We start from the raw sequence: 21,288 nt of genomic DNA, 5'->3' as shown, positions 1-21,288 counted from the left end.
GACTCTGTTTACTAATTAGGTGACTTCTGAAAGCAATTGGTGCCACTAGATTTTAGTTAGGGGTATCAGAGTAAAGGGGGCTGAATACAAATGCACACCACACTTTTCAGATATTGATTTGTAAAACAATTTGAAAACCATTTATCATTTTCCTTCCACTTCACAATTATGTGTCATTTTGTGTTGGTCTATCACATAAAATCCATTTACGTTTTTGGTTGTAACATGACAAAATGTGGAAAATTTCAAGGGGTATGAATACTTTTTCAAGGCACTGTAGCTGTGTAGCTTGAAAGCACTGAATATTTTATATCATCTAAGGCTTTTGTACATTGTAGTGTGTGCTATGTGCTTTTAGCTAATCAGTATGATATTTCTGGAAGCTGTATCTAAACATAGAATGCTATGAGAATACAGGAAACCGTTTGGAAAATTAATTTACTACTTTAGTGCTTTAGTCAATTAAGAAAAGATTTTGTTCTCTCATTGCCAACTAAGTGTTAGCCTGCTACGTTTCTTCTATGTTTGTACATATTTTTTTTTTTTTTTTACCATTTGTAGATTACGGACAGCTCTTTCAAATGTAAGATTTGCTTCGGTTTATGCTATACAGTATACGTGTATAACATAATTTAAAGGACTCCATATGGTGCTATTATATATACAAATATACATTAATTTGCATTAATTCATATTGGAGCAAAATGTTCTCTGCCACTGTTAAATTCAGAATACTTCAAAACACATTATTATAAACACAAATAAATACATTCATACAATTTTAAAGCGGAACTGAAGTCCTGCTGTAAAAAAACTGTGACCAGGCAGGCTTTTATTGCAAAAGAGACTTGCACTGTCTCTTCTGAAATAAAATGCCCCTACCTGCCTGCTTGTGATCCTTACCGGAACTGTAAAGTGAGCTGGGCATGCGGGTCTCCGAGTACCTGTATGACGGCCTCCTGTGACACTATCTCCCACCAGCCAATGAAGAGGCCCAGGGCATACCTGCCAACATTTTGAGATGGGAATGAGGGACACCTATTAGCAAAAGTATGTAGCATAGGACACTCCCCTGCCAGGCCTCCTTAAAGGAGAATTATACAAAAAAAATGATTAGTTAAACCAACAAGTGCTTTTTTTTTTACAACTACTATTCATTCGTACTGACTTTTGAAATTTACAAATGCAGCAATTTAGAAATTGGATGAAAGGTTTAGCACTGGGAAACACTTTTTGAAAGTGTTCTGTATATAGATCAGACCAAAATAAGGCACAAATGAGAGGAACAGAGGGACTTTTTTCCAAATCAGGGACTGTCCCTCGAAATCAGGGACAGTTAGGAGCTATGGCCCAGGAAATGGCACTCAAAAGAAGATGCCGGCGCTAGCCTTTGGACAGGAATATATGGAGACTTTAGTTCCGCTTTAAGATACTGAAAGTAACACTAAAATCTGGTTTAAAAAAATCTAATTCAAGTATATATTCTTAACCTAAAAAAAAAGACGCCTCTATTGATTTTTTTAACCTCCTCCAAACTCCTTTGTTTTTGCTGCTGTGATCCGACTTCCTGTTAGAGGATGGCTACATTTATTTTCCATGGTCTCACTGTATATAGGAACACAGCCACCCTTTCTTACTCACTCCTGAGATGAACTAGGGACCAGGGGCGGGCTGGGCCGGGGGGAAGAGTGGCAATTTTCCCCCCGGCCGCTCTGATTCCCTGTAAAAGGGACGCTGTGTGGCTTGCTCAGAACTACGCATGTGCAGTTTCCAGAGCTGGTCCAGTGCTACTGCCCGGGCAGCTCCAGTGGGGGTCGTGGTTTAACAGACTGGATACTGGATTAGCGGCCAAATTGCAGTGAAAGAACGCAGTGATCCCTCCATCCCGTGTTGCAGCTGCCATCAGGGATGTTAGCTGCACCTGTCACAGGGCTGAGAATGTGTGTTCTGTCTTACAGAGCACAGCCCTCCCTAGGGTTGCCACCTGTCCAGGATTTCCTCGGACAGTTCAGGTTTTGAATCATGTGTCCGGGTTTCAGTCCACCTGAAATCCGGACACATTATTCAGACCAGGCTGGGGCTCCCCAAGTAACCGAGATAGTCATACACAAATCTGTTGCTGCTGTGGGCGGCTGTTTGGGGGCAGGTTTGGCATCACTGAAGGGTCGGGTGATGATGTCAGCAAGAGCAATTTGGTCACACCCACTGGCGCACTCTGTGCGCTACATTACTACTTTCCTTGGGGCACCCAAATGTGTCCCAGGTCTTTTATAATCCTATAGTGTTTACAGCAAAAAAAAATTGCCCTGTGCCTCAAAAGTGTTCAGGTTTGGCTTGAAGAAAAGGTGGCAACCCTAGCCCTCCCCCCTCCTCTATACAAATGGGAGAGAGATCAGCTCCTCTCTCCTTGTGCCTGCCCACACTCGATGCAGCCCATGTGCTGTGAAGATGTGTGAGCGGGAAACTTTGCCACAATGTCACATCCTGAACATGAAGTCGCTGACTGAGCCAGTGAGTCTCCTGCTGGGACTGTGTGAGTGAGCTGTGACCAGACTCTCCCCTCCTCCCTCTCTTTCTTTCTACTCTGCCTCTCTCAAATTCTTCTCCCTCAGCCTTATCATTTAACCACTTGCCTGCCAGGCTAGTTCACCCCCTTCCTGCCCAGGACAATTTTCAGCTTTCAGTGGTCTCACACTGAGCTCTGGTTCACATTGCAGCAATTTGACATGTCAAATCGCATGCCAAATCGGTGGCAATTGCCAGCGATGGGACCGTCAGGATCGGTGTGACGCTGCATAGATTCCATTTGCGGCATCGCACCGATTGCCAAAAGTAGTTCCTGTACGACTTTTGGCGACTTCAGGGTGCGATTTCCAATAACATCTGAACATCTGTGCAGGAACCTGCACAGATGTCTCTGAAATCGCCCCCGAAGTAGAGACTGACATGCGGGTATGAAATTGTGCGGGTTCAGCTGAACTCGCACAATTCCATTCCCGCTGGCAGTGTGAACCTGGTCTCTGAATGACAATTACGTGGTCATGCAACACTGTACCCATATAAAATTTTTGTCCTCACGCAAATGGAGTTTTCTTTTTGTGGTATTTAATCACCTCTGGGGGTTTTATTTTTTGCTATAAAAAGTTTTTCTTTTGTATATAAGTAATTTTTCTCATTCACTGAAGGGCACTGATGGGTGGCACTGATGGGTGGCACTGATAGGTGGCACTGATAGGCAGCATTGATGGGTGGCACTGATGGGCACTGATAGGCAGCATTGATGGGTGGCACTGGGTGCCACTGATGGGCAGCACTGATGGGCAGCATTGATGGGTGGCACTGAGCGGCACTGATAGGTGGTACTGATGGACAGCATTGATGGGTGGCACCGATGGGCAGCACTGATAGGTGGTGGCACTGATGGGCGGCACTGTTGGGCACTGATGGGTGGCAATGATGGGCATTAGTGTGTGACACTGATGGTTGGCAATGATGGGCATTAGCGGGTGGCACTGATGGTTGGCAATGATGGGCATTAGTGGCTGGCACTGATGGTTGGCAATGATGAGAACTAATGGGTATCACTGATGGGCACAGACTGGCATCACTTGCTGGGCATTGCTAGAGCTGCACTGTAAATCAGTGCCTGATTATTTGTACAGTCTCCCCTGTGAGGAGATGCCACTGATTGGCTCTCCTCACACGCTGTCATTTACTTGTGATTGGCTGTTATTGGACACAGCCGATCACAAGGGTAAAGAGTCATGTCATCGACTCTTTACCAAAGTCGAGGTCTTGCTGCGTCATATTTGTCTTGCTTCATAACATCAATATCTGTTATAAAACCAGGTGGGCATGGATGGTGAGCTGATTCGGTGGTACAATGGGCCACTCGACTGGACTTGCCCCCCAGTAGGGATGAGCTTCGAGTTCGAGTCGAACTCATGTTCGACTCGAACATTGGCTGTTCGCAAGTTCGCCGAACAGCGATCAATTTGGGGTGTTCGCGGCAAATTCGAATGCCGCGGAACACCCTTTAAAAGTCTATGGGAGAAATCAAAAGTGCTAATTTTAAAGGCTTATATGCAAGTTATTGTCATAAAAAGTGTTTGGGGACCCGGGTCCTGCCCCAGGGGACATGGATCAATGCAAAAAAAAGTTTTAAAAACGGATGTTTTTTCAGGAGCAGTGATTTTAATAATGCTTAGAGTCAAACAATAAAAGTGTAATATCCCTTTAAATTTCGTAGCTGGGGGGTGTCTATAGTATGCCTGTAAAGGGGCGCATGTTTCCCCTGTTTAGAACAGTCTGACAGCAAAATGACATTTCGAAGGAAAAAACCCATTTAAACCTACTCGCGGCTATTGCATTGCCGACAATACATATAGAAGTTCATTGATAAAAACGGCATGGGAATTCCCCACAGGGGAACCCCGAACCAAAATTTAAAAAAAAAATGACGTGGGAGTCCCCCTAAATTCCATACCAGGCCCTTCAAGGTCTGGTATGGATTTTAAGGGTAACCCCGCGCCAAAAAAAAAAAAAAAAAAAGGCGTGGGGTCCCCCCAAAAATCCATACCAGACCCTTATCCGAGCACGCAACCTGGCAGGCCGCAGGAAAAGGGGGGGGACGAGAGTGCGGCCCCCCCTCCTGAACCGTACCAGGCCACATGCCCTCAACATTGGGAGGGTGCTTTGGGGTAGCCCCCCAAAACACCTTGTCCCCATGTTGATGAGGACAAAGGCCTCATCCCCACAACCCTGGCCGGTGGTTGTGGGGGTCTGCGGGCGGGGGGCTTATCGGAATCTGGAAGCCCCCTTTAACAAGAGGACCCCCAGATCCCGGCCCCCCCCCCCTGTGTGAAATGGTAAGGGGGTACTTAACCCTACCATTTCACTAAAAAACTGTCAAAAATGTTAAAAATGACAAGAGACAGTTTTTGACAATTCCTTTATTTAAATGCTTCTTCTTTCTTCTATCTTCCTTCATCTTCTTCTTCTTCTGGTTCTTCTGGTTCTTCCTCCGGCGTTCTCGTCCAGCATCTCCTTCGCGGCGTCTTCTATCTTCTTCTCCTCGGGCCGCTCCGCACCCATTGCATGGGGGGAGGCTCCCGCTCTTCTCTTCATCTTCTTCTTCATCTTCTTCTCTTCTTCCTTCTTCTCTTCTTCATTTTCTTCTCCGGGCCGCTCCGCATCCATGCTGGCATGGAGGGAGGCTCCCGCTGTGTGACGGTGTCTCCTCGTCTGACGGTTCTTAAATAACGGGGGCGGGGCCACCCGGTGACCCCGCCCCCCTCTGACGCACGGGACATGACGGGACTTCCCTGTGGCATTCCCCGTGATGTCACAGGGAAGTCCCGTCAAGTCACCGTGCGTCAGAGGGGGGCGGGGTCACCGGGTGGCCCCGCCCCCCGTTATTTAAGAACCGTCAGATGAGGAGATGCCGTCACACAGCGGGAGCCTCCCTCCATGCCAGCATGGGTGCGGAGCAGCCCGGAGAAGAAGAGAAGAAGATGAAGAGAAGAGCGGGAGCCTCCCCCCATGCAATGGGTGCGGAGTGGCCCGAGGAGAAGAAGATAGAAGACACCACGGAGGAGATGCTGGACGAGAACGCCAGAGGAAGAACCAGAAGAGCCAGAAGAACCAGAAGAAGAAGATGAAGGAAGATAGAAGAAGGAAGAAGCATTAAAATAAAGGAATTGTCAAAAACTGTCTCTTGTCATTTTTAACATTTTTGACAGTTTTTTAGTGAAATGGTAGGGGTAAGTACCCCCTTACCATTTCACACGGGGGGGGTGGGATCTGGGGGTCCCCTTGTTAAAGGGGGCTTCCAGATTAAGATAAGCCCCCCGCCCACAGACCCCACAACCACCGGCCAGGGTTGTGGGGATGAGGCCCTTGTCCTCATCAACATGGGGACAAGGTGTTTTGGGGGGCTACCCCAAAGCACCCTCCCAATGTTGAAGGCATGTGGCCTGGTACGGTTCAGGAGGGGGGGCGCACTCTCGTCCCCCCCTCTTTTCCTGCGGCCTGCCAGGTTGCGTGCTCGGATAAGGGTCTGGTATGGATTATTGGGGGGACCCCACGCCGTTTTTATTTTTTTTTTTGGCGTGGGGTTCCCCTTAAAATCCATACCAGACCTGAAGGGTCTGGTATGGAATTTAGGGGGAACCCCACGTCATTTTTTTTTAAAATTTTGGCCGGGGTTCCCCTTAATATCCATACCAGACCTGAAGGGCCTGGTATGGAATTTAGGGGGACTCCCACATCATTTTTTTTTTAAATTTTGGTTCGGGGTTCCCCTGTGGGGAATTCCAATGCCGTTTTTATCAATGAACGTCTATGTGTATTGTCGGCAATGCAATAGCCGCGAGTAGTTTTAAATGGGTTTTTTCCTTCGAAATGTCATTTTGCTGTCAGACTGTTCTAAACACGGGAAACATGCGCCCCTTTACAGGCATACTATAGACACCCCCAGCTATGAAATTTAAAGGGATATTACACTTTTATTGTTTGACTTTAAGCATTATTAAAATCACTGCTCCTGAAAAAACGTCCGTTTTTAAAACTTTTTTTTGCATTGATCCATGTCCCCTGGGGCAGGACCCAGGTCCCCAAATACTTTTATGACAATAACTTGCATATAAGCCTTTAAAATTAGCACTTTTGATTATTCATGTTCGTGTCCCATAGACTTTAACGGTGTTCGCGTGTTCGAACAAACTTTTTTCCTGTTCGCATGTTCTGGTGCGAACCGAACAGGGGGGTGTTCGGCTCATCCCTACCCCCCAGGCGTAAAGCTGCCAGCCCTCCCCTGGTAGGGACTATAGGGTTTGTAGTGTGCGCATGACCACAACTAATGGGCACTGTGCGTTCCAAACAAACGGAAGTGAGGGGGAATATGAGAGGTTCAGAGGACGTTTGGTGTCACTTAAACACACTGATTCACAGCTGGTTATCACAGCATTTGTATAGAATGGTTCCAGAGAATCCATAAGCTTTCATATTCTAATGGTGACCATGCACTAGTAGAAAAATCATTTGAAATTTGTTAATTTCAAACTTTCGTTTGTTTTTCATTCAATTGATGGGTGGTAATTGAAAATAGTTTAAGACTCAAAAGTTAGGTGGAATGTGCTGTGGCAAAAGAAGGGCAAGTTAATACTTTGAAATTCAGATTACTGGACTGAAAAGTCACATAAGGACTATTTCTGATGTTCTGACCACTAGGTGTCGTGAGAGAGTGCCAGCCTAAATGAGTCCTAAAGTGGTGTTCCGGCCGAAATTATAGTTTTTAAATAAAAATACCCCTATAATGCACAAGCTTAATGTATTGTAGTAAAGTTAGTCTGTAAACCAAGCTCTGTTTTGTTAGTTTATAGCAGTAGTTTGTTATTTTATAAACTTACAGCAGGCCATGTGGGCATCTGCAGCCAGACTGTATTTCTTCCTGGATCTCATCCTTGCAGATCTCGCACATGCTCAGTGCAGCACAAGCAGTGTAATAGGTTTCAGGTCAGGTTTCCATAGCAATGGCAGTGTCAGAGGAAGTTGCCGCCCCTTCCCAGAAGGCATTGCAAACAGGAAATGATGCGATGGGCCACGGCCAGGGAGGAGAAAGTGGAAAATGAATACAGCAGATATACAGTAGGTGCTGAGAAAAAAAAATTTTAAATATCCAATTCGTTTACAGTGCACAGTTTAGTGAGGGATGCTGAAGAGTTGTAAAAGTGGGTGGAACTCCACTTAAGTTCAGTTAGGTAGAATGTTAGGTAGTTTGGTGTTGTTAATGTCGAAGTTTTGTTATATTTTCATTCAATTAATGGGTGTTAATTTAAAATAGTTTAGAGACCCAACAAATCAAAAGGGTAATGTATTTCTTGCCCGGCAAAAATCATTGTGTGTGTAATTGAGTGAGACCCAGCCTGGATGTCCAAAGTTTGTGTGCACAAGGTCATATACACCAATCAGCCATAACATTATGACCAACCACAGGTAAAGATAATATCTCGTAACAATGGCATCTGAAAATTGGTGGAATATATTAGGCAGCAAGTGAACATGTTGTCCATGAAGTTGATGTGGTGAAAGCAGAAAAAAATGGGCATTGCAGTTTGCTGTGTATGGGGCTGTGAAGCCCATGGTGACCCGTGTCCACAGCCAAAAGCTTCTACAATGGTCACATGAACATCAGAACTGGACTATGGAGCAATGGAAGAAGGTGAATCACTTTTTCTTTTACATCATGTGGATGGCCGGGTGCATGTGCATCACTTAGCTGGGGAAGAGATGGCACCAGGATGCCGGATATAAGAAGGCAAGTTGGCAGAGGAAGTGTGATGCTTTGGGCAATGTTCTGCTGGGAAACCTTAGGTCCTGCCATTTATGTGGATGTTACTTTGCTGTTCATGCCTCAATGGGTCAGGGCTGTTCTAGAAAACGGGGGCCATACTTAATATTAGGTGGGTGGTCATAATGTTATGGCTGATTGGTGTATATGACCAACACAGCAGCTAAACACATTTTTTTTTTTTTTTGCTTGCAAATATAACATACCGGCCCAAAAACATAGCAACATGCTATATGTTTTTAAACGAGAAGTACAGCCAAAGCTCGTTTGGCTGTACTTCACCTGTGGATCACAGGAGTGCAGTTCGTTCTTCATTCCTGTGATCCGTTTTCAGCAGACTAAAGCCTGCTGTTGGCTGATGTTGCAGAGCCGTTCCAGGCTCAGTAAAGATTGTGACCATATGGTCGTGATCCGTCCACATACCTGGACAGGTATACAGCTTGGAATTTCAGTGAGCTGCTGAGAGCCTGAGCGGGCCGCTTCCACCCCCTCCACAACTCAGCGCTCCAGTGAATGAGGAGGGGGTCAGAGCAGAGAGCTGCTGACTGACAGTCACCGGCACTCTGCTCAGGGAGCACTGAGAACTGAGCAATCAGTGGTGTTTGAACGCTTGGTTCACAGCCTTAGAGCTGGCAGGGGACAGATGCAACATCGGAATGATGCTGCATCCACCTAGGTAAGTATGATTCTAAAAAAAAAAAATTCCCATTCTTCTCTTTTAACCTAAAAAAAAAAAAAAAAATAGGCAACACTCTTACAGTTCCAGGCTGATCGTGTCTCCAGTATCACTTGTAGAACTAGATGCAAAATAGGATACAGCCAGCGTAACAGTAACATTCATTTGTGGTTATATTTATTTAGCTAGAAGGTGAGTGCAGCATAAGCACACTTACATGTTTCAGCCGTAAGGCCTTAATCACAGCATGTTCGTTCTCCTGCTATGATTAAGGCCTCATGGCCGAAACAAGTGTCCTTATGCTGTACTCTAGCTAAATAAATATAATATATGCAACTGGATGTTACTGAGTCTTTGGCTGTATCTTATTTTGCATTCATGTCATAATTAGGTTAATTAAAAATTTTTTACATGAAATTGACACACACCATGGCATTCACACGATTTATTTGTAGAAATTTGGTACCTTCTTAATGTTTTTAATGAACTTGATCAAACAGCTTTTCTACTTTTGTATGGCCAGCATAAGTGGCTGTACTAAATGGGTTTTGATATCTGATTTGCCGTTGTTGGAAAATCCCCCTCTGTTCCCTGCTCCAGTTGTTATAAATCCATTGACTGAAGGAGCAAATCTCAATGAGTTTCATCAAACATCCAGAAACCAGTAGGACAAGGGTTAGAGTACCATGACACCAGCTAAGTTCCAGTAGGGCATTGAGTAATCTGGCAGTGTTGATAAAGTGGGTTGGTAGGCATTAACTTATTAAATGTAACTACTGCACTTTGTCCCTTTTAAGATAGAAATGATGCAATCAGTTGTGTCTATAAAGTCCCAGGCAGGAAGCATGATGTTTCCTTTACATCGCACGCGCCCTTTCTGGCACCATGACTCCACAGCTTAGGAAGTGGACAGCTATCTTTGTGATATGTATTGTATTGATACACCAGGTGAGCCTAGATAAGCCATAGACATAGATCTATAGATAACCCTTGCACAGAGAAAATAAGAGATTATTTTTTACTGATATTTATTCTTACAATTTCATAAAAATCTATTAAAAGTGAAAAAATTAGGCTATAAAAACTACCAATTTGCGATGGGATCTCAAACGCATTCTCAGAATCGGAATAGTTTGTTGTCTGTATTTGTTCTTTTGCTACAACTAAAACAAGTTTGCTATTTAGAGTAGCTCTGAGTGGAAAATGTCAGAAAATTATTTTTCTTTGTCTATATTTCCTTGCCTTTTTTAAATTTCATTTAGCTTTATCAAATTTTTGAATTAAGTACTTAATTTAGGGCTCGTTCACACCATAACACGGTGAGGGAAAATCGTGTTTTATGCTTATTTCTGTTATTATGTTACTTATGTTCATAATGCCCTGGGTGTGCGATCTGCTGCGGGTGTTAATGTATTCCTAGCGACATGACAAATGCAGATCACAAAAGAAGTGCATTGGCCTGCACCGGATCGCAAGGTTCTGCAGTACGCTGCGATCCGGTGCAGTGTGTTTTTGATAGGTAGTGCATGCACTATTTTTGGTGTGATCCAGTGCAATTTCAGCCCATTCAAATGAATGGACTGAAAATTGCAATGGAACCACGTTACTGTGCAACTAAGATGTGAACTGGCCCATAGTCTGTCTTGTCAGTATGCCTCCATTTAATGTTAAAGAGCTAGTAATATACTTTATGAATGCAGGTAGTTATCTTGGGTGCTTTCTAAAAAGTATTTTAATTTGAAATTAATTTCTGTTCGTTGAGAGTCATTTTTGTGTACATAGATGTCTTCCTTACAAAAATCTTATTAAAGGACATGGCCATACACTAGTTCAATTTTTTTTTTTTTAATTGTTTTCGGAACATTTGTTTGATTTTCTAATGCTTAGTGGGGTCAAATCGGGATGGGAAATTTCAAAGAACAAGGATAGAAAACTTTTCCCAAACAAACTAAATTGTATCTGTGTATGTGGATTTTGTTCTGGAAAAATGTATGTATTGTAAAGAAACTCATATAATAGGTCTGGGATTCCATTCAAACAGCAGGTCTGGACAAAATTAGTTGACTCATTAGTGATGCCAAGAAAGAATGTTCTGACAAAGGATTTTTATACAAATGTTGGAAAGAAAATGTAATCATGTGTGCCCAGCTTTAGGCTCTTCTTGTACTATCTCTATGATAAATTCAGACTCAAAAATATTTGCACAGTAATTAGAAATAAAAAAAATGTTATAGGTGGCTAATACATTTAATAAACTCTAGAGATCTTTTTCCGGTATATTCTACCCCTCACCAGCAGCCAGCCAGAATTATTTCTTGGCTACATAGAAGTCTTTGGGGAGTTCTCTGCTATCAGGCTGCAGAAAAGAGCATAGAAAAGAGAAGTTTGGCAAGCAGCTTGGCAAACTGCTGGACAAGGGTCTCCGGATCTGTGGCATAGGGGTAAATGTAATGTACATCATTAAACTTTTGTGCCCCACATTGAAGCTCTAACATCTCTGCCCAATTCCTATAAAAGTTCATTATTAATCTAATCTTCTTTGGCACTGTAAAACCGAGAGGCCCGTTTATAAAGCAGCAGTATGACTTTACCACATTCATACAGCGGTATAAAAAAAGTTGTTTTTTTTTTTTTTTTGCTTAAACTTTTTTAAGTACTGTGTTGAACTTTACAAATGAGTTCCCTGCGTCACATTTTTTCAGACTGAAGCAAAAGAAGCTCTGTTCACTTTAATGAATTAAAAATCTTTTTTATTTTTAAGTGCCGGGAAGGAATTAGAGAGTCCAGACACAAGACCCATCAAATTCAGGGTTATACAGTGAGCACTCTATAGGATAGACTTCATATTGCACCCAGCATTTTGTGAATGACTTGTAAAATGCAGGCACTATGTGAAATAAACACTGTGGTGTTCAGCAGAAAATAGATAGCGGTATCCATTTTGCTGTTATAAATCAGACCCTATGTGTTATAAACAAAAGTAATATGACAAATAAGTACATGACGTTTAGTAGGGTAACAAGCAAAAAATATATGTCAAAAAACTGATCATAGGAACAAATATATCTACGCAGTGTGTCTAAAAAGTTAAATGAATGGTCCAATATCTCAACGACAACATGGGCCAGGTGCGCACGCATGCATATGGCTATCCAGAGACACGTCAAGAAGCGCCACCTAATGTGCCATACACCCACTATGGGCAGTTGAACGTAGTTAGTGTGAGAGGTAGGGTCACAGTGCAATGGTGCAATGAATTATCAAGTTCTGCTACAAATTGAGGCAAACGCCCATGCATGAAATGTTAGTACAAGTGTACAGGACGGAACCTGTGGGCAGACAATGTATGACTGGTTTAAATGCTTTCGTGACGGGAAGGAGACGGATGGGCTATGTTCGGGTCAAGAAGAACCCCAGACTTAACAATGCTGGTACAAGATCGGCGACGTACTCTGCCATTGATTGCGGAGGAATTGGTCATTAACAAGGACACAGTGCACACCATCGTCCCCAAAGATTTAAATAAGCTGTGGAACATGGAGCTGTGGAACGTGGTCCGGACTTCACCAGCTTAAGATTCATCACTCTCCATCACTCTCCTTAGTGACTCTGTATACGCACAGTAGTTTCATGTTCTGCCAGCATTGTGCTTCTTTTCTGCGAGACCTCTCTCTTCTGTGACTCCCAGGCTATGTCCCTAGAAAGCCTCGTACTGCAGCTGGACCCAAGAAGTGGGATCTAGGCCACTAGGGAAGGGACCCAAAGCACACAGATCACTTCACTACCAGGGCCCTATGTCACCCCCACCAAGTGACAAATTTCTCAGTCAACTGGCTTCTATAGTTCTTGAGTCTCCGACCCACGGACATTCTGTGACACCACCCTTAAGTGTTAACACAGCCTGTTTAGAATTCTCGTTACCGAACCCAGATGTTTTGGTGTGATTTCTCCCCAGAGGATGCATACACCAACATGTACTCTTGAAAAAAGCAGACCAGGCAAAGCTCTTCATCAGCTGAATTATTTTATTCAGAACAAAAAAAGAGAAAAGGAAGAAGAGACTTTGAGGTGCCATACATAATCCCAAAAAGTTAAGATGCAAAATCTCAATTGACAAAACTTACAAAATGTTATTAGTACATAGATTAATAATGCTTCATAAAAACATTTCAAGAAAATCTACACCATCTCTAAAAAGGCACTCATCTCTGCTTTGTCCAGTTTGACATACATTGATATATAACATATTGTACATATATCCTGGCAGCACACTTTATTTTCAATCTCTTTATTAATTTTCATTATATCAAATATATAAAAACTTTTTCATACATTAACTTTTTTGTATAAATCCCCCAAATACCCCCTTCCCCCATCCCCCTCTCCCCTACCTCTCTCACCCCCCCTGCCCCCACTCCCTCTTATCTCCCATTCCTCCCTGTCTACCCTCTTCGTCCGTTCCCACCAATCCACATATCGCCTTGTCTGCTTAAATTCCTTTCACATTTTCCACTTATTTTCAAATCCTTCCATTTCCTCATCTCCACTATATCTTAAATATTCCATGTTGTAAATATCATTTACTTTTTTACACCCGCTTCCAATTGTAGGACTTTCCACTTCTTGCCACTGTCGGGGAATTAAACTTTTTGCTGCGTTCATCAGATGGGGTACCAATGTCCTCTTATATTGCTTTATTGACATTTCTACCCCATGAAACAAACACCTGTAAGGTTCGCCTGGTATCTCTATATTAGTGTTCCCTTTTATTCCTTGCAACGTCTCTCTCCAGAATTTTTTAATTTTGAGACATGTCCACCATATGTGGGCCATGGTTCCCACAGCATTGCATCCGCACCAGCAAAACCTCGACATCTCACTTTGGTATTTATGTGCTATCTCTGGTGTTATATACCAGCGTGAAATACATTTGTAGTTCATGTTGATTGTATTTCTGTCTATTGCCATGCTGTGTACCATATCTTTTCCAAATATAAATCTTCCTCTCGCTTTCCCAATTCTCTTTCCCATTTCACTATAAATGGCGGTACCTCCGGCCCTTAATTCCCACTAATATTTTATATATCCAGGAGATCCCATTCCTCGTAGTTGCCGCTGCACATAAGCGCTCAAACGGCAATAGGTTCTCTCTGGATCTAATATATATTTTAGGATATTATATCCTTTACTTTTGCGTTTTCGTTTTTTATCCATTTCCCAAACCACTTCCCTTTCCCTGATGGAAAAAAAATTTGTTTCTCTTAGTGGTATTAAATGTGAGTTAAATCCCCATTTTCCTGTATGTGTATGTGATCCCAGATTGCAAGAACTTTCTGAGTTATTTCATGTGTATTTTCACTTAATTCTCTAAATTGTGATTGTATCCATATAGTCTTCCCCAGTGGTTCGCTACTAATAGTGTTTTCCAATTCCACCCATCTTTTCTCTTTGTTATTTTTTACCCATTCTAACACCCGTGAAAGCAATACTGCATTATAGTAATTTTTGAAATCCGGCACCTCCAGTCCCCCTTGCCGTTCATCTTTCAGAATTCAGAACTAAAAAATGTATCCTTGTCTTCTTTCTCTGCCAAATAAACCTTAATATTATGGTTTTTAATGTCTTAAAATAAGCCTGTGGGAGAGGGATTGGTAACATTTGCATTTTATACAGGATCTTCAGCAAAATGACCATTTTAATGATATTTACTCTTCCTACCCAGGAGAGGTACCTTGTTACGGATTTATTAATTTCAGTTTTTATTTCATTCAGTAACAGGATAAAATTTACTTGATACATTGTCCCTATGGCAGGTGCAGTTTTTACTCCTAGGTACTTTAATTCCTTTTCCTTCCATGTAAATGGGAACTCTCGTTTCAGGGCCAGCTCTTCCTGTTTCCTCACGTTGATATTCAGAATTTCTGATTTAGAGGGATTCATTTTAAGATTTGAGATTTTTCCTTAAGACTTTAATAACTTCATTAAGTTGGGTAATGTTATCCTAGGCCTATCTACGTAAAAAAAATGTCATCTGCGTATGCAGCTATTTTATGTTCTTCCTCTCCTATCTTAATTCCCCTTATATCTGGGTTTTTTCTAATCCCTGCTCAGCTTCTTTGGAAGCACACTTAACCTTCCCCTCACCAGAAGGCATCAACACCCCATACAATTACAATGCAAACAGGTGTAAACAAAAAACATATTGCAAGAAAAAGAACATCACATAGTGAGGTACAACTCCAATTCCAAAAAAAGCAGAAAACATATCAAATTAAAAAAAATAAATAAATAAAATGTACTTTTGAAATTGATGGCAGCAACATGTCTCAAAACAGTTGGGACAGGGCAACAAAAAGTAAGTGGTTACGAACAAGGAAGAGTTGGTTGAACATTTTGCAATTAATTAGGTTCATTGGCAACAGGTCACAGGTGACATGACTGGGTATAAAAAGAGCATCTTAGAGAGTCAGAGTGTCTCAGAACTAAAGATAGGCAAAGATTCACCAGTCTGTGAAAAGCTGCATCTAAAATTGTTGAACGATTTCAGAATAATGTTCCTCAATGTAAAATTACAGAGGTGCCGAGGAGAGAAGACATCGATGTGAGTGCACAACACACACACAGTAGAACACGCCAGGCATACTGTACACCCCCCATCACCCCCTGATCACCCCCCCCAATCACCCCCCCCCTCCCCCCGTCACAGTGACACCAAGCAGTTTTTTTTTTTTTTTTTCTGATTACTGCATTGGTGTCAGTTTGACAGTTAGTGTGGTAGGGCAGTTAGTGTTAGCCCCCTTTAGGTCTAGGGTACCCCCCTACCCCCCCAATAAAGTTTTAACCCCTTGATCACCCCCCGTCGCCAGTGTCACTAATCGATCATTTTTCTGATCGCTGTATTAGTGTCACTGGTGACGCTAGTTAGGGAGGTAAATATATAGGTTCGCCGTCAGCGTTTTATAGCATCAGGGACCTCCATATACTACCTAATAAAGGTTTTAACCCCTTGATTGCCCCCAGTTAACCCTTTCACCAGTGATCACCGTATAACTGTTATGGGTGATGCTGGTTAGTTAGTTTATTTTTTATAGTGTCAGGGCACCCGCCGTTTATTACCGAATAAAGGTTTAGCCCCCTGATCGCCCGGCGGTGATATAAGTTAGGTTTTAGGGTCATATAGGGTCTGCGTTGCCCCAGGCAGCGTCAGGTTAGTGGCAGTAGCGCTAACACCCACGCACGCAGCATACACCTCCCTTAGTGGTATAGTATCTGAACGGATCAATATCTGATCCGATCAGATCTATACTAGCATCCCCAGCAGTTTAGGGTTCCCAAAAACGCAGTGTTAGAGGGATCAGCCCAGATACCTGCTAGCACCTGCGTTTTGCCCCTCCGCCCAGCCCAGCCCACCCAAGTGCAGTATCGATCGATCACTGTCACTTACAAAACACTAAACGCATAACTGCAGCATTCACAGAGTCAGGCCTGATCTCTGCGATCACTAACAGTTTTTTTGGTAGCGTTTTGGTGAACTGGCAAGCACCAGCAGCCTAGTACACCCCAGTCGTAGTCAAACCAGCACTGCAGTAACACTTGGTGACGTGGCGAGTCCCATAAGTGCAGTTTAAGCTGGTGAGGTGGCAAGCACAAGTAGTGTCCCGCTGCCACCAAGAAGAAGACAAACACAGGCCTGTTGTGCCCATAGTGCCCTTCCTGCTGCATTCGCCAATCCTAATTGGGAACCCACCACTTCTGCAGTGCCCGTACTTCCCCCATTCACATCCCCAACCAAATGCAGTCAGCTGCATGAGAGGCATTTTCTTTATGTCCTCCCGAGTACCCCTACCCAACGAACCCCCCCAAAAAAGATGTTGTGTCTGCAGCAAGCGCGGATATAGGCGTGACACCCGCTATTATTGTCCCTCCTGTCCTGACAATCCTGGTCTTTGCATTGGTGAATGTTTTGAACGCTACCATACACTAGTTTAGTTTTAGCGTAGGGTACAGCATTGCACAGACTAGGCGCACTTTCACAGTGTCTCCCAAGATGCCATCAGATTTTGAGAGACCCGAACCTGGAACCGGTTACAGTTACAAAAAAAAGTGTAAAAAAAAAAAAAAAAACACAAAAAAATATATAAAATAAAAAAAAATAGTTGTAGTTTTATTGTTCTCTCTCTCTCTATTCTCTCTCTATTGTTCTGCTCTTTTTTACTGTATTCTATTCTGCAATGTTTTATCATGTTTGCTTTTCAGGTATGCAATTTTTTATACTTTACTGTTTACTGTGTTTTATTGTTAACCATATTTTTGTCTTCAGGTACGCCATTCAGCTGCAGTGCGGATTTATTTATCTTGACAGCAACAGCGTTTGCTCCCATAATATATAAAGCCGTGACTCCAGCGCTGTCGGAGGTGATATATGCCAAGCATGGGGGCAGCAGGGGCAGAGGAGCGATTTGCTCCTACCTTTTGCAGGAGGATGCCCCCATGCTTCGGCATATATAAACGGTGCATGTATGCCCATCATTAGAAGTGGGTGGATGAAGGGAGGTATTCTAATGGTGGGCATACCCACCGATCAATCTCTTTTTTTCGTTCAGCCCACAGGCTGCATGAAAAAAAAAAAGATTACAATATATGCCCAACAAGGACCAGCAACGTACTGGTATGTTGCTGGACTTTGAGTGGTTATACCAGAATGATGCCTGCAGGTTTAGGTATCATCTTGGTATCATTCTTTTCAGCCAGCGATCGGCTTTCATGTAAAAGCAATCCTAGCGGCTAATTAGCCTCTAGACTGCTTTTACAAGCAGTGGGAGGGAATGCCCCCCCCCACCGTCTTCCATGTTTTTCTCTGGCTCTCCTGTCCCAACAGGGAACCTGAAAATGCAGCCGGTGATTCAGCCAGCTGACCATAGAGCTGATCAGAGACCAGAGTGGCTCCAAACATCTCTATGGCCTAAGAAACTGGAAGCTACGAGCATTTCATGATTTAGATTTCGCCGGATGTAAACACGCCGTTGGGAAATTGGGAAAGCATTTTATCACACCGACCTTGGTGTGGTCAGATGCTTTGAGGGCAGAGGAGAGATCTAGGGTCTAATAGACCCCAATTTTTTCAAAAAAGAGTACCTGTCACTACCTATTGCTATCATAGGGGGTATTTACATTCCCTGAGATAACAATAAAAATGATTAAAAAAAAAAAAAATGAAAGGAACAGTTTAAAAATAAGATAAAAAAGAAAAAAAATAATAAAGAAAAAGAAAAAAAGCACCTCTGTCCCCCCCTGCTCTCGCGCAAAGGCGAACGCAAGCGTCGGTCTGGCGTCAAATGTAAACAGCAATTGCACCATGCATGTGAGGTATCACCGCGAAGGTCAGATCAAGGGCAATAATTTTAGCAGTAGACCTCCTCTGTAAATCTAAAGTGGTAACCTGTAAAGGCTTTTAAAAATGTATTTAGTTTGTCGCCACTGCATGTTTGTTGTGTTGTTTTGTGCGCAATTTTAAAGCATGTCATGTTTGGTATCCATGTACTCGGCCTAAGATAATCTTTTTTTTAATTACATCAAACATTTGGGCAATATAGTGTGTTTTAGTGCATTAAAGTTTTAAAAAGTGTGTTTTTTCTCTAAAAATGCGTTTGAAAAATCGCTGCGCAAATACTGTGTGAAAAAAAAAAATGAAACACCCACCATTTTAATCTGTAGGGCATTTGCTTTAAAAAATATATAATGTTTGGGGTTTAAAGTAATTTTCTTGCAAAAAAAAATAATTTTTTCATGTAAACAAAAAGTGTCAGAAAGGGCTTTGTCTTCCAGTGGTTAGAAGAGTGGGTGATGTGTGACATAAGCTTCTAAATGTTGTGCATAAAATGCCATGACAGTTCAAACCCCCCCAAATGACCCCATTTTGGAAAGTAGACACCACAAGCTATTTGCTTAGAGGCATGTCGAGTCCATGGAATATTTTATATTGTGACACAAGTTTCGGGAAAAAGACACTTATTTTTTTTTTTTTTTTTGCACAAAGTTGTCACTAAATGATATATTGCTCAAACATGCCATGGGAATATGTGACATTACACCGCAAAATACATTCTGTTGCTTCTCCTGAGTATGGGGATACCACATGTGTGGGACTTTTTGGGAGCCTAGCTGCGTACGGGACCCCGAAAACCAAGCATCGCCTTCAGGCTTTCTAAGGGCATAAATTTTTTATTTCACTCTTCACTGCCTATCACAGTTTCGGAGGCCATGGAATGCCCAGGTGGCACAACCCCCCCCCCCCCAAATTACCCTATTTTATAAAGTAGACACCCCAAGCTATTTGCTGAGAGGTATAGTGAGTATTTTGCAGGCCTCACTTTTTGTCACAAAGTTTTGAAAATTTAAAAAAGAAAAAAAAAAAGTTTTTTCTTGTCTTTCTTCATTTTCAAAAACAAATGAGAGCTGCAAAATACTCACCATGCCTCTCAGCAAATAGCTTGGGATGTCTACTTTTCAAAATGGGGTCATTTGGGGGGGGGGGGGGGGGGGTTGTGCCATCTGGGCATTCCATGGCCTCCGAAACTGTAATAGGCAGTGAAGAGTGAAATCAAAAATTTACGCCCTTAGAAATCCTGAAGGCGGTGATTGGTTTTTGGAGCCCCGTACGTGGCTAGGCTCCCAAAAAGTCCCACACATGTGGTATTCCCATACTCAGGAGAAGCAGCTAAATGTATTTTGGGGTGCAATTCCACATATGCCCATGGCCTGTGTGAGCAATATATCATTTAGTGACAACTTTGTGCAAAATAAAAAAAAAAATTGTCACTTTCCGGCAATTTGTGTCAAAATATAAAATATTCCATGGACTTAACATGCCTCTCAGCAAATAGCTTAAGGTGTCTACTTTCCAAAATGGGGTCATTTGGGGGGGGGGGGGTTTGTGCCATCTGGGCATTTTATGGCCTTCAAAACTGTGATAGGTAGTGAGGAGTGAAATCAAAAATTTACGCCCTTAGAAATTATGAAGGCGGTGATTGGTTTTGGTCGTGGCCCCGTACGTGGCTAGGCTCCCAAAAAGTCCCACACATGTGGTATCCCCATACTCAGGAAAAGCAGCTGAATGTATTTTGGGGTGCAATTCCACATATGTCCATATGTGGACACAGGCCCATGGCCTGTGTGAGCAATATATCATTTAGTGACAACTTTTTGTAAATTTTTTTTTTTTTTGTCATTATTCAATCACTTGGGACAAAAAAAATTAATATTAAATGGGCTCAACATGCCTCTCAGCAATTTCCTTGGGGTGTCTACTTTCCAAAATGGGGTCATTTGGGGGGGTTTTGTACTGCCCTGCCATTTTAGCACCTCAAGAAATGACAGTCAAGGCAGTCATAAATTAAAGGCTGTGTAAATTCCAGAAAATGTACCCTAGTTTGTAGGCGCTATAACTTTTGCGCAAACCAATAAATATACACTTATTGACATTTTTTTTTACCAAAGACACGTGGCTGAATACATTTTGGCCTAAATGTATGACTAAAATCTAAAATTGAGTTTATTGGATTTTTTTAATAACAAAAAGTAGAAAATATAATTTTTTTTCAAAATTTTTGGTCTTTTTCCATTTATAGCGCAAAAAATAAAAACGGCAGAGGTGATCAAATACCATCAAAAGAAAGCTCTACTTGTGGAAAGAAAAGGACGCAAATTTCGTTTAGGTACAGCATTGCATGACCGCGCAATTAACAGTTAAAACGACGCAGTGCCAAATTGTAAAAAGTGCTCTGGTCAGGAAGGGGGTAAATCCTTCGGGGTCTGAAGTGGTTAAAAACAGGCATAATTCTGTAATGGACATCACTGCAGGCTCAGGAATACTTCTAAAAATCACTGTCTGTGAACACAGTTCACCGCGCCATCCAAAAATGGAAGGTAAAGCTTTATCATGCAAAGAAAAAGCCATATCTGAACATGATCCAGAAATGCCATGGTCTTCTCTGGGCCAAGGCTCAATTAAATTGGTCTTTTGCAAAGTGGAAAACTGTTCTGTGGTCGGAAAAATCAAAATGTTACTTTTTCTTGGCAACCATGGGTGCTGCATCCTCTGGACTAAAAAGGAACGAGACCTTCTGGCTTATTATCACCACACAGTTCAAAAGCCTGCATCTCTGATGATATGGTGGTGCATTAGTGCATAAAGAATGTGCAGCTTGCATATCTGGAAAGACATCATCAGTGCTGAAAGATATATTCAGGTTTTAGAGTAGCA

The 21,288-nt window shown here is 42.5% G+C and overlaps 1 protein-coding gene across 1 annotated transcript in view; it reads left to right on the top strand.

The window, feature by feature from the left end:
* The first annotated feature begins 9,821 nt into the window (after positions 1 to 9,821).
* LEAP2 (liver enriched antimicrobial peptide 2) overlaps positions 9,822 to 21,288 on the top strand; it is a 32,967-nt gene continuing 21,500 nt past the window's right edge. Inside the window, exon 1 of the mRNA XM_073620660.1 lies at positions 9,822 to 9,974. Coding sequence (XP_073476761.1) covers positions 9,912 to 9,974 — 63 coding nt within the window. The 5' untranslated portion in view covers positions 9,822 to 9,911. The remainder of the gene's footprint in view (positions 9,975 to 21,288) is intronic.

Source organism: Aquarana catesbeiana, linkage group LG03, assembly GCF_042186555.1.
Source record: "Aquarana catesbeiana isolate 2022-GZ linkage group LG03, ASM4218655v1, whole genome shotgun sequence".
In the NCBI taxonomy this organism is placed as follows: Eukaryota; Metazoa; Chordata; class Amphibia; order Anura; family Ranidae; genus Aquarana; species Aquarana catesbeiana.
Note: the sequence above shows the minus strand (reverse complement) of the source record. Positions and strands in the feature narration are given on the sequence as shown.